Here is a 19,218-nt window from a genome sequence, read left to right as displayed (position 1 = left end):
CATCCCAAGACTCGCATCTTAATATTATTGATTTTTCTTTCTTTTCTTCATTTTCGTTGGAAATATTAGAATAGTATAAAAAAAAATAATAATAATAATTTCGATATTTATCTATTTACCATGTTGTTACTCTCAAGAAAATCAAAGCATTGTAAAATTTTTTATAAGATAATAATTTATGAAATTTATATAATTATTTATGAAAAAATAAGTTATAGTATTATTATACTAATTAGATTTCAATAACTTAAATAGTTTTTTAGTAATAATAAATTTTAATAATATTGGATAATAGTTTTATAAATCTCTAATTTTGTAACTTTTGTTCTTTTATAGTTATATATATAATTATAAAAAAATTTATAAAATGGAAAATGTGTATATATTCTTTTTTTCAATATCTTTTGTTATTTATAATGTCTTATATATTTTTATTTCATTATTATCATTATTTTTATTTTGACTTGTTTTAATCTCTATCATTTTTTATTAAATAAATATATCATTTAGTAAAACAAATATATTATTTATATAAAATTATATCTCGATATAATGGAATATTAATAAATATAGGAAAATATAAATAAAATAAAATATTTTAAAATAAGAAATTTTAAATTAAAATTTTATTAAAATCTAAAATTTTAAATTAATAAAAATAATTTTAAACGAATTATAATAATATATAAAAGTTTATAATATTTTTTCTCATCAATGTATAGAATAAATGCTTTTCAATAAATAAAACTGATCTATGAATAAATATTTTATAATTTTACATATTAACTCTCTTTATTTGATTTATTTTCATATTGTTGCATCATAGGAAAAAAATATGCAAATTGTTAAAAGATTTTTTCTCTTTTCTGATGGGGATTGGGAAATTAGATTTCTCGTGTTATTCATATTTTACATATTGCAGGAAAAAGTTTTAAAAATAAATAGTTTTTAAATAATTGTAATCAAAATGTTGGCGGAATTTTTGTGTTGTTACATTGTCATGAAATTACAAAGCTTAAGAAAACTGCGTTGAAAAATGCGATTCTTGTATTTCCAACAAGTGGCATCATAAAAAATTTGCATTTTGGATCTAAACAAATTCCCTTTGATGTTATAAGAAAATATGATTGATTTAGATGCCGAATTATAAAAAAATAAAATTAGAAAAATCATTAAAAGATATACACAAATGAAAAAACATGTGTAATTTTCCACGTATAGATTTCGTATCAGTTTCATCGATAGATTTCGTTTTTTTTTTATGTGTGATAGTTTAATTGGCTTATTAAAGCTGATTTTTTCTTGAAAATTTTAATGAAAATTGTAATTTTTGGAATTGACAATAATGTCAAATGCGAACGATTTCGATTCTGTTGGAAAAATATAATTACGTATGTGTTTTAATGCCAACTTTTGTTATTCTGTTGTAAAAAATTTGTTACAAAAAAAGAAGATTGATCTCGGTTTTGAATTTTAAATGAGTTCGGAGCGAGTTGAATGTGCATCAAGTTGAGGAAAACAAATAAATGAAGAGATTGCTTTTGATTATATCAATTATCTCGATTATAGATTTGTTTGAAAATGAAAATTTGATGAAATGTGAAATAAAGAATGGAAAATACGTTATTGTCTATTACACATATTTTTAATTACATATTTTTTTTAGTTTATTTTTTATATTAAGAAGTTTCTTATTATCATATTTTGATAAATGCATATAAACATTATTATTATAAATGTTAAAAAATAGAATGAAATTATATGGATTAATCAATATACAATGATTGCGGCAATTTCCGTTTTTTAGTTTCACGGTCATTATCGTGATTGTCTAGTATTAATAATTGATCAATATTAACAAGGCATGATATCATGTTACAAATTTATTAGTAAATGCGACGATCCTTTTCTAATATCTTATACTATCTTTATAAAATGGAACTTCATACTTTCATTATACATAATTCGCGTTTGTGTGAACGAAAATTCTTATTATTAAATCTTATAAAATCAGATTAATAACATTTTTACTTTTTGCAATGATACCGAATGACATTATTCAGAATGGGTACTTTCTTTACTGCATAGGCAATAATGAATGATTTCTTCAAATGTTCAGAGAAATTATGAAATTTAGTTCGGACAAATTAAGAACTTCATTTCAATCGCTTCTTGCGATTATGAATTTAATTGAATCTCTTCTTAATGAATTTCGAAGAAATTGGAAATGAGTTTAGGAAATTTTATAGAAAGTAAATTGATTGAATGGATTCATTAGTATGGAATATTAGTATTGATCATTATTAAAATGATTTTATGAATCAATAATTAATCCATCTATTGATTTATTGTAACAGTTGATTATGATACATTCGGTTTTATAAGAAATGATTGAATAGTTTATTTATAATTAGGGAATTGTAAATAATTTCAGATTTTCGAAATTAAGTAAATCGAACGACAAAATGTGATTGTTGAAGTAAATTATGCAAAATTCATTAAAAATAAAAAATTGGTAGATATTTGATCTTGATGATTTCTATTTTGAAACTATTAATATATTACTAATACATTATATTTATTATATTTATATATTTATTTTCAATCATAGAAATTTTAGTTTTTTATGATCTTTAAATTATATTCGTCTTTTATTTTAATTGATCTATATTTAATAAATTGGTTATTTTTTCGTATTTTCACAGTTAATATATTATTAAAACATAATATTTCCATTAAATTTTATTCGATATGATTCTTATATTAAAAATACAAGAAATTAAATAAATGAAATATTGAGTGCAAAACCGTAATAAAAACGATATAAAATCGTAAAGAATTAATAAAAATTTGTTGTTATTATTCATGTTAATAACAAAGAATATATTACATAAATTATAAAATTAACCTTTCAATTATATATCTATCAATTTCTTATTAATTTCTGGAAATAATTTAAAGTTTTGTAAAAGAACGATCTAAAATTTATTTCTATTAAAAAAATAAAATGTTTTAGTAGTCTTCTACCAGTTTTTTATCAGAAAATTTAATAAAAAATGTAAATATGTAAAGAGCTATATTACAGTTATATTACTTTCATTTTTTTATAATATTTATATAATCTTTTCTATCAATTAAAGATTATAAATTATTAAAATGAAATTGTACGAGTATAATTCATGTAAATAAGTTTCATTCTTCTATCTTCTTATTATATTTGTCTATCTTAAATGTTCTATCAAAAAATAATATTTTAATAATTGATAAATTATTTACAAAACTTTAATTTCAATATGAAACTTTTTTTTTGTTCAATTTTTTATTTTGTGTATTATTAATGTATGAAAACCATACATTTTCGTTTTATTTTATCATATTTTCAAGAGATAAAAATTGAAATTGTTCCTAGCTTCTGAGTGTATATAATTTTGAGTGTATAATTATCAATTTAAATTAAATATACAACATATAACATATAATTTAGTTCTTATACTTTATAAAAAAATATCAATCAATTATTTTTAATAGTAAAATAACTTTATAGTTTTGTATAAAATTTATAATAAATATATGGAGGTTTTACTTAATTATATTAATTAAATTTATTAAATTTTAATCAAATTTTTTTCAGAAATGATTTATATTTTAATTCAAAAATCTCTTTTTCTCTCATTGTTAAAATTTTTAGTTTAATAAATCAATTAAAATACAATTTTCAAACAAAATAATTGATTTCTTGTTGTTTTATCAACATTAGTACTTTTTATTTTAATTTTTCTTAATTATTTTTTAATGTGTAATTGACTTATACTGATTATTTCTAAAAATGCTTTATAAAGTTAAAAATGTATAATAAAAATTTTTATAAAAAAATAATAACAATAGATAGTTAAATATTGTTAATATATATCAAATTTTTTAATTGCTCATATTATATTTTTAAAAATTTTTTTTTATCTTAAATTTCTTATTTTAAATAAACAATATTTTATATTGTTTTTAAAATTAATTCATTATAATATAATTATTTTTAAATTTTTCATTTTTTCCTAAATTAAATTATATAAATAAAATTAAATTGATTAATTAAATGAAACAAAAAGAAAAAAATAATCAAGAATGTGTTAAGCAAATAATTTGTTAAATTGTTTAATAATTATATCAATAATTACATTAGTAAATAGTACGTAAAATTTATAGGATATTTAAAAAAAACGATTTTTAAATTATATATTCATCATTATAATTAAATTTTAAAAGAATTAAAAATCGGTAATTTCCGAATTAGAATGTATATTTTGTTTATTTTAATAAGTAAATTCTTTTAAAATCTTTAGATATGCTTTTTGCAATATATTTCAATAAAATAAATAAACTTATTATATTTATATTATTATATTATTCATATTAATATTTATCAAACGTTTAATATGAATATTTAATATAAATGTTTAAAATCCATTGTGCAATATCAGTATTATAACGTGATTCAATATTATATTATTTCAATGAAATATTATTTCAAAGTAAACATAAAAATAATTAATCATAATCAATAAGAATTTCACAATTTTAAAAGTAAAATATTTCAATTAAATTTAATTAAAATTTGATACAAAATTTAATTTATTTCAAATTCAAAAATTCAAATTTATACTAAAATAATAATTTGCAGAACTTTATTATTTAATTTTTCATTCTATCGATTATAAATGACACAGATTATTTATAATTCATATTTATTTTAGAAATAGTTTTTTTACTAAAATTATCAAATATAGAGAAAAATAAATTAAGAAGAAATAGCTAATTATTCCTTAATGCAATGCTTTCTATCCGTAAACATATATGAATAACAAAAATATGAATGCATTATATAATTAAATTTTATTCAACATAAAAATATATAATATCATTTATGTTTATAAATAATATTATAGAAATGCGATTTAGTCGATCAAAAATTATGATTACATCTATAAATATAATTAAATTTTCATATATAATGATATTTTTAAAATATATAAATATTTTTTAAATAATTAATAAATATGATTTCAAATAAAATAAATATTATATAAAAATTTATTTATAAAGAAGTTATTCTTAAGGAAAATTTTTAAAATCTAATTTAAAACTGAATTTATGTGCAAATATTTTTGTTTTTTATTTTATTTGAAGTAGTTTTTTTATTTATTATTTTTATTTTATATAAAAATATTTATTATTTTTAATATTATTTTTCTAATATTTTATTATTTTTTGCAACGAATCATTCAAAAATCTTCCTATGACATTCATTATTACAAAGTTTCATGGGGTTTCCATGGAACCGTTTTAACGTTGAATGAAAATTTATTGATTCGTCGTAACGCATATATATATATATAACTTTTGAAAACACAATTCTCCAATAATCTTCAGCATTCTAGAAAACCGCAATCGATTACTTGCGTCTACAAAGTAGTGTCATGAGAACCACGCAGTTTAATGATATTTCAGAATCGCTAGATTTTAAATATATTTGGTTATGGTGGTTAAAGAAACACTAAATATTTTTATCATTTCGAATCAATTAAATGAAAATATAATTAAACCAATATATTTTTATGGATAAAAGAATCAGATATAATAAATAAAGTGTATTTATGTAAGTATATTTATGAAAATATTTGAAATTTTTTAATTAAGATAGTAATAATGTTCTTGTTAAATTATCCCGAATAAGAAAAGATCATGATTTCATTTTGCAAAAGAAAAAAGTGATTTGTTTCCGAAATTATAGGTTTTTTATGGAAAGATATTATTAAATTGATCAAGATAAAATGTTAGATTCGTTTCTGTAATGTTTTTTGTGTAAAAATATGATATCATTATATAACAGAACGGAACATTATATTGGAATTCTTTTTTTAAATATACCTAAACTTATTTTATTAAATAATATACAAGTATACAAGAATAATTTATTAGAAAACTTAAATGCAACTAAATTTACTATTTAAGTAAAATTTTTTTTAAATAAAAATTACAATTAGATTTATTTTTCAAAAGATATAATTTAGTATGATTAGTGAATAGTAGAAAGTTTTTCGATCTATATAAAGAATATATTAAAAATTATTAATAATATTATAATTAATATTTTAATTGCTGATAAAGTTATAAAAATGAAATATTAGAATTTTTTAAATTAAAAATAAACTTAATTAAAATCTATTTTTTATACGAGATATTGATATTCAGATTCAGAACGAATAAGATCAGTTCTAGAAACTAAAATAAATACAAAAATTGATATAAAAATTTTGGTTTAAGATTATTTATTAAATAATTTAAATTAAAAATATACAATAATTTAAATTAATAATATGTAATAAATTAAAAATCAAATAAAACAGAGATACACAATTCGCTTCACTTTTCTCTCATTTTTAACAAACTTAAATTGTTATATATTATTGTATAATTAATAAATAAATTTCGACCGACTTTTATATATAATTTTCGTATTTTTGTATTTTTGTGTTTTAAATCGATTTTACAAAGATATTTTACGAATATGTTAGCATCCCTTAAAACAACTCTTAGTATTATAAATTGTAACAATGAATCGGTATATTCTAGAAAGATCATATTCCGTCTTACAATCTCTAACGAAATTCATAAAATTCAACTTATAACACGAACGCAATAAGATTATTTTTAATTGACAATTTTTTTAAAGATTTATAAATAATAAATATCCATAAATTAATTAAGATTTATTTTTTTAACTTTTTACGTGGAGAAACGCTTTGAATCTTCATAAATCTTTACTCTCGCCAGCAAGAATATTTTGCAAATATGGAGAAAATGAATGTTACTATTAACGTAATCCTTTGATTGATTTTTCAGAAAACAAAAATTAGCGATATTTTTTAATAAAACAAAACGAAGCGATGTAGATATGTGGAACGAATATAATGTTATATAATTGAATTTAGCAAAATAAATTTAAATTTAATCAATTCAAAACCACGTGCTTATTAATCAATATATTCATTGGTACGATTCGTTCATTAAAGATTATATATTATGACAAGAACTCGTTTCATGCGAATCGATATATTCGATGCATAGTATATTCGATATAATAGAGCAATTAGAGAATTTAAAAATTCTTACTAGTTTTATTATGACAAAAAATTTAATTTAATTTGGGATCTTTATTAACTTATTATTAATTTTGAAGTTGTGTTTAATAATTGTAGTTTTGAAATAATAATTATTTAAAAAAGAGGAAGAAATATAATGAATCACTTGTAAATCTAGAATATTATGCAATAAATATTTATTAATGAACAATGAAAATTTTTAAAAATTGAATTCAATGTACTAATTCGGTATATATCTTTCGTCATATATCGTTACGATATATCCTCCTAAAAAATATTTTCTTATATATATTTAATTCTTTATTTGTAAAAAAAATGTTCGTGCCCATAATAGTATTGGTGGTGAAATCTCATATGCAAAATGCTGGTGATATATTTTTTTTTAACATTAAAGATTACAAGTGTGATATGCGTGTTTATATAAGATTTAACACAATGTCTCACAAGAAAATATGGAAAATACTTCCTGATTTATGTATAAATTTAAAAATTCTTAAAACTTTTACATAGCATTTGTATATTTATTTCTTGGATTCTTATTATTATAAATTAAATTCTTTCTTATTTATTATTATTTATCATTATCTATAAAATTAAATTAAATTACCTTTATACATGTATATATATATATACATACTACTGAATATAAAAAAAGAAAATTTGCTAAATATAATTTATAAAAAAGCGAAAAATTTCTAGAACATTAGTTTCATTTCGAATGAAATCTTGTCCCTATTGTACAAACACTATTGCAATCGATTTGATAGTTCACAATCGTTATCGATCGTGTTCATGCATAAAGAATTTTATTTCATATGATATTCCAAAATTCAGTTTCATATTATTTTATCATTTTCCATTTATATAAAAATCAAATTTGACATTTATCATTCGACTATTGTATCAGAATTCAAGACTATTTTATTTCGCGTCTATTCAGCATTTCATTTTCTATGTATATTAATATCATCGTGAAATGTTCTAACCAGCATTTCCAATATTGACATAATAGTTTCCGATTTCGATCGGATACTTTTAATTTGTTTTCGCATAATTATTCAATTATTGACATTGATTCACTTTCGAATATTTCTCGTTGTTTGTTTATACACCCTATTCTTAATATATTTAATATATTATTATTATAATTCTTATAATTGCATTTCTTTTTTTTTATCACAAATTGTAATTCGCTATTGATTTGATAGTCTTTCTTTTAAAAGGAAAGATATATATATTATAGGGAATTTGGAAGAGAAATAAAAATTTATAATGAAAAAAATTTATAATATAGAAAAATTTATTATAAAAATGAAAATATTAAAAAAAAATTTTTTTAAATAAATTTATATATTGAATATATTATGTATTATTAAATTGAAAAAAGTTTTATATATATATTCTTCATTATGTGACTATTTTATACCGAATGGCTTCAATGACATTCTCTACGATCACTGGAAGACTATTGATTAAGAAGAAACATCGACATTTTCCCTTTAATAACGTTCATCGATTCATTCTTCTATTCACCACAGTTCGTTACAAATGCTGAGATTGATCGTTTCGTGGATTTTTAATCTCGATCAATTCCAATTCCATCCGATTTTATTCGATTCAGATTGTGTTTGCCAATACGCAATGTGTTTTCATGCCAGGTGAATCATGAGATAACGTTGATTGAAAAATTAATTTAATTAAATTTATCATTTTAATTCGAAATTGAAGTATTTTGTAAGACTATTTTTTAAGATAAAATTGATTTTTTTAATTTCTTTCCAAGATGGATTTGTTTTCATTCTTGTAAATAATTATTTAATTGTTTTTATTTAGAATTAAATATTTGTATCAATTTATAATTAATATGTATTTTTTTCTACTATGAATCTTTATTTTGATTGAAGATTTTAAGAATATATTTAAAGAATAAAACTTTTTATTTTATTATGTTTGTTCCGCGAGCATTATCGCGGACTAAACAAAAGATCATTGGTGGACTTAAACAAAACCCAAATCCGTTATCAAAACCATTAATAGAGCAAATACACGTGACTCTTTGTTTAGATTTACCAGAACGTTCTCTGCGTGCCATCCAAGTTGTATACTTTGGCACTTGTCATCCCGGCCTTGGCCTGTATCGCAAACCGGGTGATGTTATTGGTCACCGATATTCCTCACTCATAATTAGGACACACCCAATTAGTCAGGAAGAGAATCGAGCTGAGCCACTTTCTTCCTAACTAATCTTCACTGCCACACAAACTTTCGGCAGAGCAAGTCGTAGTCAATTGGTATATCGAGAAAAATCATGCTCCGACTGTCGGACACGATACTTAGTATGTGAGACACAGCTCTCTCATAATTCATTGCTCAGCGTGTAACTGATCCACTACGACTACGTTAACTCGGCTTCGACGATAACAATGTTATATTTTTTATTTCTCTTTTTTTTTATTATTTTATTATTTTAATAGTATGTAATAGTATGTATATTGGAATTTTTAGATTTAACATCTAATTCGTATTAGTTAATTAATTGATTAATTATGAATGTTTATCATTATAATTATAATTAAAATAGCATTAGAAAAATTTAATCTATCAGTACATAGTATAAAATTTTATCTATAAAGATTGATTTTCTAATTAAAAGAACCAGAGTTATTAATAGTTGATTAAGTAAAAAACTTAACTACTATTTTAAAAACAAAGTTAATTTAAGCTTGAGCAATGCTCTGAAAATTAAAATGTTATAAATAGTTATAAGAAAAAGTATTACGATATAAAAGAGAATATTGTGACAATTTTATTCGAATTCTATTAATATATTTAATAGGATATATAAAATATATCTTATTAAATATATAAAAAATTAATAATCTTAATTGAAATAGATATAAAGAGGAATTCTAAAGGCATAAAATCTTTTTCCAATTAAAAAAAACTTACAATTTGTCATACTTTCAAAATTTTAAACTCTTGTCAAATTCTTCTTTGTCATATCTATTTATAATATTTTCATATTTGAATTTTGAATTCATATGGATATAAACCCTATATTAAATTTATATTATATATTTTTGGACTCTATAATCATTATCAAATTGAATTTATTACTAAATAATCAATCACTTCTCGAATGAATTAGAAATATTGATTTATCAATTGAAACTGATTTGTCTTTATTAATTTTTAATTCTATTTTATTTTGAAACAAGTCGACAGATAATTTTTAAAATATAAATTGATTATAATTGCAGCAACTATAAAAATTGAATTACTAACAATAATGATATGAAATAAATATATTATAAAAAATTTAATTTTGTTATAAAGTGTTACATTATCTTTCAAGAAAATTTTTTAAAAAAACTTTACTGTATTTATTTATTTTTTATAACGAACATAGATCTATAGAAATATTTTATTTAAAAATAATTTTATGATTTATTTATTTTTAATTTATAATTTAATTTAAATTATATTCTATGATATATATATATATTATATATATATATATATATATATTGTATATATTATTTTTATTATGTTTGTATATTGATTTTACAAGTTGTAAAATAAATATGAAATAGAAATTAATTCGTAAATTTTATATCGATAATTATATAACAATATTCTTAAAGTAATATTAAACATAATTATGTAAAATAATATATTAAACTATAATATTTATTTATTGCTTATACATGTATTACCTATATTATTTTAGAATTTATCATCATAAATTAAAAATTGAAATTATATATGTATATTTTTAAAAGTTGTACTTTTAAAACATGATTTATAAATTTATAGATATTCGAAATTCTTTCTAGCGCGAAATATTAGTCAATTTTGGTCAAAGTTCTTGCTTGACGGATAATTAAATCGAAAAGTGCCAAAATAAAAGGGCATAAAAATTCTAAATGTGTGAAATAAGTTGTAAAACAAAAGTTTCCGCTTCTTATTGTGATATTATCTATAAATGATATTCTAAAAATTTATAAATAAGATTAAAGCTAATATGCAACAGATGTTGAAGAAATAATTTTTGAATAATTTTTTTTTTAAAATTCATTAATATTTTGCTTCTTTTGTTTAATATTGAAGTTATATAATTTACGTAGATGAAAAATAAATATTTTATATTAGAAAATGAAATAGATTTGTTATAAAAACTAAATCTATATATATCTATTAATATATTTCTGATATATTTTTGAAAAATAAATTTTAGAGATCAAAGCAAACCCAAAAATAAGTATAAAATTAAAGTATTTGAATGATTAGAAACTTATTTAAATTTTCAAGACATTAATTTTCTAAATAATATTCAATGAATATTTAAGTAGCACTATTGGAGTTGTTATTACTATTGGAGTCTTATTATTTTTCAATTATTTAAGTTTATAAAATATAAAATATATGAAAAATAAATTAACCAAAATTATATTATATAAAAAATTTTCATTTGCATGTTGAAATACATAAATATTGCAAATATCATTCAGATAAATAATAAAACAATTACAAATTAATTTTTCGCTAATCAAGTTTATTTTTTGATAAATGATAATCCATAAAGTAACGCAACTACATCGGATTTTCGATGGAAGATCAATGATAAAAAGTAAGCAAATAATGGAAAATAACGTCGTCCATTAATTACTACCGTTTTCTCCTTTTATATTCTCTCGTTTTTTCGTATTTCCCACTGACAACTTTTCCGTTTTATCTCCTAGTCAACCATTCCTTCCTCGTAACTCCCTCTATTTTCCTTTCTTTTTCATCCGACTCTCACTTTTCTCGCCGAGATGCTATTAAGCGTCCATTGCTTCCCGCTCTCTACGATTTAAGAGATAACGTGATTTCGAGCGATTTATAATTACATTAAAACCCAGATGTCGATTGGACCAAAAGGGTGGAAGAACACGGTTACGTGAATAATGCGTTTAAGTCGCGAGCAATTTTTCTACTTTGGAAATACAGAATAGCACGATTCGAACGGGATCGATACTCTAGACGATTGGTGTCAATCCCATCTATCAAATAAGAGACTTGAAAATCCTGTAAGTAACAAAGATAGATTTACTGTATTTGTTTGGAACAGATTATCGTAATATGATTTAAGACTTGGAAAAATCAATTTCTATAATTGAATAGTGGAATTTCTTTTCGATTTGGTTTTCAGAAACGAATTTTGATTATGATTAAATTGATTGATAAGATTTTAAGACAATTGAAGTAAGTTTTTTTTACAACTGAATTTTTAGAAAAAAGAAATATTTTTTTTGTACAATCTTGATTTATATAGAATTACTTACAATGAATTGTAAATGCTGAATTGTAAATTATTATGCAAAGATTAAAAATATATATTAGGCAGAGATAATGCTTATTTTAAAAGTAATAAAAAAATTAATTGTTTTAAGATTAAAAAATTTAAAATATAGTCTTTTGTCATAATAATATATAATTCTGCCAAGTTTTTAATATTATTTTAAGATATAACCGATTTTATAGAAAAGGATTTTTTGGCACGACATTCAATACAAAAAAAAAAAAAAAAACCAATTTTAAAAAAAAGAAAGATTCACGACATTGCACAACTACTTTTGCATTATTACTAATAATTATGTATGATTTAAGAATATATTTGAAAAAATAAAATCATGAAAAATGTAAAAAAAATATATTTTAATAAAATATAGAAAAAAATGTATAAAGATACTGACTGATTTCATATCATATTTTAAAAATTGATTCTCTGATAAGCCATAAATATTATATCACTTCTGTCCGTCTATCACGATTGTTGATATACAAATTGTTTATTACTCATTCGAAGGGCGCAATTGTTAGAGCACAGTTTTGTTTTATACTTTACACCCTATTTATTGATTTTCTTCAGATATCAAATAATAATAAAAACCAAATATATAAACTAGAATAATATTTAATCATATTTAATTACAAGTCGCTATTTAATTTAAGAAATATATTAACAAATAAATATAGAATTTAATTAATTAATAAAAATATATTATTTATATATATGACAATGATATATTATGATAAATGAAATTTATTAGAATAATAGAAAATTAAAATTATATATTAGGAATAATATATAATTATGAGACAAAGTTATATACCGTTTTTCTTTTATGATTAAATTTATTTAAAATAAAACCTAGTATAATAATTAGAAATACATGATATTTGATTTTTGTTTCTTTTGTATTTTTTCGAATATTTTCAAGAATTACACAAAATTATTTATATTTTTATTTCATTACAAATTATATTCAATTTTTTATAATTAAATAATATTTCGTGTATTTTCATTATAAAATAAAAACTTTATATTTAATTTAAAAAATTAAAAAATTTTTAAATTTTTTTTCAAAGATTTACGAATTGAATTAAATTCAATATAAAAATAAATATAAAAATATAATATTACAGATAATTTCCCAGACTGTTGTGAAAAATTAATCAATCTTACTAATAATTGAAAACATATGAATTACTAATAATTTCATTATTGAATATTAGATTCTAATTGAAAAATAAACATTAAAGATTTGTACAGAAAAGATTATAATTCAGGCAGGATAGAAAATAATGATGAATAAAAATTAGAAGTAATTTTACAAACATTCTTTAAGAGTTAAAAGTTACAATCACTTTCTAATTATATTCGTTAAATTTAAATTCGTTTTATAATTTTATATTATTAATTTGTAATTCAAATATTTTATTTATTTTTTTTGTTTTTTCTTTTTCTTTTTGTAGGAAAAAATTTTCTGCTGTAATATAATAATATTTGACAAATCTTTATGAAGTTGTTAATAATGTTAATAATTCAAATTTTAGATTGATATATATACTTAGTATGTATATATAAATATCATTTATATTTTCTAGAAAATTAATCCACAATTAATTAATATTTTCAATAGATATTATATTACGAGTTTTACTATAGCGTTGCAAAGCGAATTAGAAAAAATTATGGATATTGTAATAATTTTAATAAAATCATCTAAGTATATTATTAAATAGAACATTATTTTGACAAGAAAATAAATTTATATATCAGAGACATATACACGCGAAATAAAATCATATTTCTTTTTATTAATTTAATCAAAAAGTTTGACTATTGAAGTCATTGTTCGATAGATTAAAACTGATATTAATTTAATCGGTTTATTCTCCAGAACTGTCTTTTTTATTATATTTATTATAATTATAATTAGTTGTTATTCTGATTATAATTGCAAATTATTTTTATTTTGTTATTTTTTTAAGCATTATTAATAGACTAATTAACATATTGGCTATTTAACAATATATAATAATGAAATTAAGATGTTTTGTTGAAATATAGTTCTATAATATAATGTTATCTATATTAAAATATCATAAATTATTTTGATTTAAATTTATTTATGTATTATGATTCTTCAAATTATTCTATTTTGACTTTTAATTATTGTAATATAGTAAATAAATAAATATTACAATTATTTATCAGATTTGCAATTTTCATTCAAAAAACAAGTAATAATTAATGATTGATTGTTATTATTATAATTATTACACTATAACAAAATATATAAAAAAAATTGTAAGAATAAATAAATATATATGTATGTACATATGTATATATATACAATTTTTTTTTGTTTTTTGGCAGAATTTGCAAAATTTTTTTGTTTTATTTTTTCATTTATGAATTTTAATTTACATTCAAGGAAATTTATTAAAGTATTTTTAATTCTTAATCAAATAATTTGCTTAAACTAGCAAATTAATTATTAAAAAAAACTTTTTTATTATTAAAAATAAATAATAAATTTAATTAAAATGGTAAAAAAATAATAATATTAAAAAATTAATAATATTATATAATAAATATAATAAAAAAAATTGATAAATCATAAGTTTTAAATAATATAATAATAATAATATATAATAATAATATAATAATAATAATTGGATTTAACATTAGTTATATATTTTAATAATAATTATTTTATATATATTATTATATATATTTTTATTTAATTAGATTTTTATTTTAAAGAATTAAAAGATATTTTATTTAAGCAAATAAAATATCTTTTCATAAATTATTTAACTAATAATTAAAATAATCTTTTAATTTATAATAAATTTTGTAGTTGAATAAATATTATATAATAATTCCTAAAATATTCTAAACTTGCTAGTAAGAATATTAAAATTATTATTAAATTTTAATTTAATTTTTATTAGTTAATGAAATTTTAATTAAATTTTAAATGAACTAAATTTTTATCAATTATATTAATTTGAGATAGTCTCTATTTTAATTAATTGGTAAAACTTATAATTGTAAAATTTATTTATAAAATTTTATTTGTATTATTATTAAACTTGTTATAATAATAGTATTAATAAAAATATATAATAGTATAAATGTATTATTAAATCAAAGATGTAATTTCATTGATAAAATTTCTTTGATTATGCAAGATAGTTTAGAACATTCAAATAATAAATTAAAAAAATATTAAATTAAGAAGTAAATATACTAATTTATTTATTGTTTATATGTTATTTTTACTAACTATTTATTTGTATTAGATTTTTAATATTTTGTCTAATTATTGCTTAAAATAAAATAAATTTGAGGTACTCATTATCTTTTACAATCATTTCTGAAATTTATCTTGATTATTTAGAAATAAAATATTCTAAAATAATAAGATATTTATTAATAATCATTTAATTGCAATTTTTAATAAGTTCAATCGTTAAAGTACGTAAAGTTTAAGTGGATCCAGAATCAATAATTATCAATATTGGTTTCGCCGCTGTCGAAATTAGTCGCTGGTCGACCTAATGCCGATGGGCGATGTCTTTTTTGGAAGCTGTGTCCTAACTCAATATCACCGTGTCCGATGGTCGGAGGCATGGTATTCAATAACGATTGACTCGACTTATGACTACGACCTTTCTGTTGGAGAATCGGTGCAGTAGTCTTGACTGCCCGAGAAGTATTTCGGTAGTGTGAACTGGCCGAAGGCCTTATCGGTAGTGATCGTTAGCTAGGAAGACCGTAGCTCTGGTCGATTCTCTTCCTAGCTGATTGGGGAGTATTCCAATTATGAGTGGGGAAGATATCGATGCTGGGTATCGACATCACCCGATTCGAGATATAAGTCCAGGGCGGGCGGCAGGTGTTTGATCCAGAACATTCGACGATTTAGGCGATTGTTATAACATAAACATAACATAAACAAGAGTTGCAGCTGCCTTTGCTTAGAGTTACTGGCGTCTCACCGTCGCGGTCGCGAGGAAGACCGTAACCGAAACCTTCTCGAATGTCTTGTTTATAGGTCGGGATAACGCTCGCGGCCACCTTGTTTATAGGTCGCGATAACGCTCGCGACCATTCCGTTCGCGTTCAATTCTTCGTGTGGTTGGTACGGTTCGGCTGTTCGTCGTGGCTGGGAGGCACTGGATCGTCCACAGGTAACAGGCAGACCTTGGCCACTAGTCTGGTGAGGGTGCCAGTACTGGTCCTCACTGACACGACCAGTGTTACCCCATCTGGTCCTGGATGCAACTGGATTATTCGGTCCAGTCTCCATCGCTGTGGCGGCAGATTTTCGTCTTTGAGCACGACTAAGTTGCCCACTCCGATGGTCTGAGGTACTGGGTTCTTCCATTTGGATCGTTGCTGGAGCTGGTGCAAATAGTCGCGCTCCCATCTCCGCCAAAAGTGTTGTTGAATCACCTGCATCAGCTGAAAATTGGACAGGCGACTGACCTTAACGTCCGTGACGTCAGGATGGATTATGTCAATGGTAGAACCTCCCGTCAGGAAGTATTTTGGAGTGAGGGGATCGAGATCTCTTGGATCCGACGACAGAGGATGGAGTGGTCTAGAGTTCATGCACGCCTCGATCCTGGCCAGCACGGTGCTGAACTCCTCATAAGTGAGGCGTGTCTCTCCAATTGTTCGCAGAAGGTGTCTCTTGGCAGACCTAACTGTACTCTCCCACAGCCCACCGAAGTGTGGTGCGTGTGGGAGTATAAATCGCTATTCGACACTCTCCGCGATCGCATGGTGACCGATTGACTTCCCGTTCTGGCGCAGGAATTCGCGGATCCTACGTAGTTCGTTGTACGCGCCCACGAAGTTGGTTCCATTATCTGAACAGATCTCTCGGCATCGCCCCCGACGCGCGAGAAATCTGCTCAGACAGTTCAGGAACGCTGTGGTTAGCTCCGTGATTGCCTCCAAGTGAACTGCCTTGGTGACCAGGCACACGAAGACGCACAGATAGGCCTTGGATGTACTCTGACTTCGGGACCGTTCCTTGATGAGGAACGGTCCGGCGTGGTCTACCCCCGTACTGAAAAAGAATGCTTGTATCCGCACTCTTGTCGCTGGTAATTGGCCCATCTGATACTTTTCGGTCCTAGATTGCGCCCGACTGCATCGCGCGCACCTCCGAATCACCCCCCGCAGCGTGCTTCTCGCTGAAAGGGACCAGTAACGCCTACGAATCGATGATAAGACTGCCTCGCATCCCGCATGCAGCAGTCGCTCGTGCTCAGGAGTAGCTTGGTGAGGTATTTCCTTTTTGGAAGGATTATTGGATGTTGATGGTTGTATGATAGGGCAATTCGTTCCAACCGCATCCCTACCCTGAGTAGTCCCCTTTCGTCGAGGAAGGGACTCAGACATCTCAAGGAGCTGGATCGCACCAGTCCCCTTCCTGACTTCAGGTCCGTGATTTCCTTGGCAAACGAATGTGCCCGTAACCATCCTATAATGGCACCCTCCGCGCGGTCGATCTCCGCTCCGGTGAGAAGGAGATCCGAGTGGTCGTCCAAATCTGTAGGAGTTGTCGATCGTTCCCCCGAAAGCCGTGCGCGGATTGCGCGATAGAATTTTATGCAATACGCGATAATTCGGATGAGTCGCGCGTAATTTGAATGTCTGTTGAAGGCATCAAACTCTGGTCGTTATGGACATACAAACTGGAGCGCGCTCCTCGGGTAGCTCATTCGGTACCGGGTGAGAACGGGGCCAGTCGTCCTACCCCTGCCATAGTCAAGAGGGACCATCTCACCGAAGACGTGAGTCTTGTAATGATGGTCTCACCTACTGCGATAGCAAGTCAACAGGGTTGTCATCCGTGGGCACGTGACGCCATTCGCCTCGCGAATTTGCCTGAATCTGCATAACCCGGTTCGCGACAAACGTCTTCCAGCGACTAGGATGACCTCCTATCCACGCGAGGGTGATGGTGGAGTCGGTCCAGTACGTCTCGCTCTCGAAGCAGATGCGAAACGACGTTCGCTCCTTCTCCACCAACTCCAACAACAGTAAGGCTACGCATAATTCGAGACGCGACAAGCTGATCGTTTTTAGGGGAGCGTCGCGTGACTTCGCACAAAGTAGCCGAACCGTGGGTTCCATATCGTTGATGACGCGTAGGTAAACGCACGCGCCATATGCCTTCTCCGAGGCGTCACAGAAGGCATGTAGTTCCACGGTGGGGCCGTTGCTCACCGCACACCGCGGAATGGCAATGTGTTTTAGGGATCAGAGTTCCCCTAAGTAGTCGCTAAACTGCGTATGAATGTTTTGGGGCACAGACTCGTCCCAAGATACTCCCAACTTCCAAAGCTCCTGAAGCAGTAGCTTCGCGGGAAGTACTGCGGGGCCCATCAACCCGAGAGGGTTAAAGATTCTCGCGGTCTCCGACAGGATTGTTCGCTTGGTTATTCTGGCGGTAAGTGGGTCGTTCAACTCAACAGTCAATTGATCTGGAATCGGCTCCCAACGCAGACCGAGAGTACGAGGATCCTTCTCGGGTTGGGGACTCACGACTATGGACTCACCTGTGGCACTCTTGACAACCGAGGGCTCATTGGACGCCCATTTCCGTAAATTGAACTCTGCTTCCCGTAAGAGAGCCTGCAGATCTCCTTTGAACATGATTGGTTCTTCCACGTCTGCGCCCGTCAGGAGAGTTCATTCACGTAGAAG

The 19,218-nt window shown here is 24.6% G+C and overlaps 3 protein-coding genes across 3 annotated transcripts in view; all 3 read right to left on the bottom strand.

Moving 5' to 3' along the window:
- LOC105735659 (uncharacterized) overlaps positions 1-19,218 on the bottom strand; it is a 341,613-nt gene that overhangs the window by 87,420 nt on the left and 234,975 nt on the right. The window lies entirely within an intron of this gene.
- On the bottom strand, positions 15,997-17,988 carry LOC147658333 (uncharacterized). The gene is made up of 3 exons (XM_086903460.1): positions 17,289-17,988; positions 16,641-17,204; positions 15,997-16,196 (listed from the first exon to the last, which is right to left on the bottom strand). Exons 1-3 carry the CDS (start codon positions 17,986-17,988, stop codon positions 15,997-15,999), a joined length of 1,464 nt encoding a protein of 487 aa, XP_086759586.1.
- On the bottom strand, positions 18,772-19,167 carry LOC147658332 (uncharacterized). Its single transcript, XM_086903459.1, has one exon. The coding sequence runs from the start codon at positions 19,165-19,167 to the stop codon at positions 18,772-18,774; it is 396 nt and encodes a 131-aa protein (XP_086759585.1).

This window comes from Apis florea, unplaced genomic scaffold, assembly GCF_048593485.1.
Source record: "Apis florea isolate Af1SG1 unplaced genomic scaffold, ASM4859348v1 contig_2291_pilon, whole genome shotgun sequence".
NCBI classification, from domain to species: domain Eukaryota; kingdom Metazoa; phylum Arthropoda; class Insecta; order Hymenoptera; family Apidae; genus Apis; species Apis florea.
This window is presented reverse-complemented; position numbering and strand designations above follow the sequence as displayed.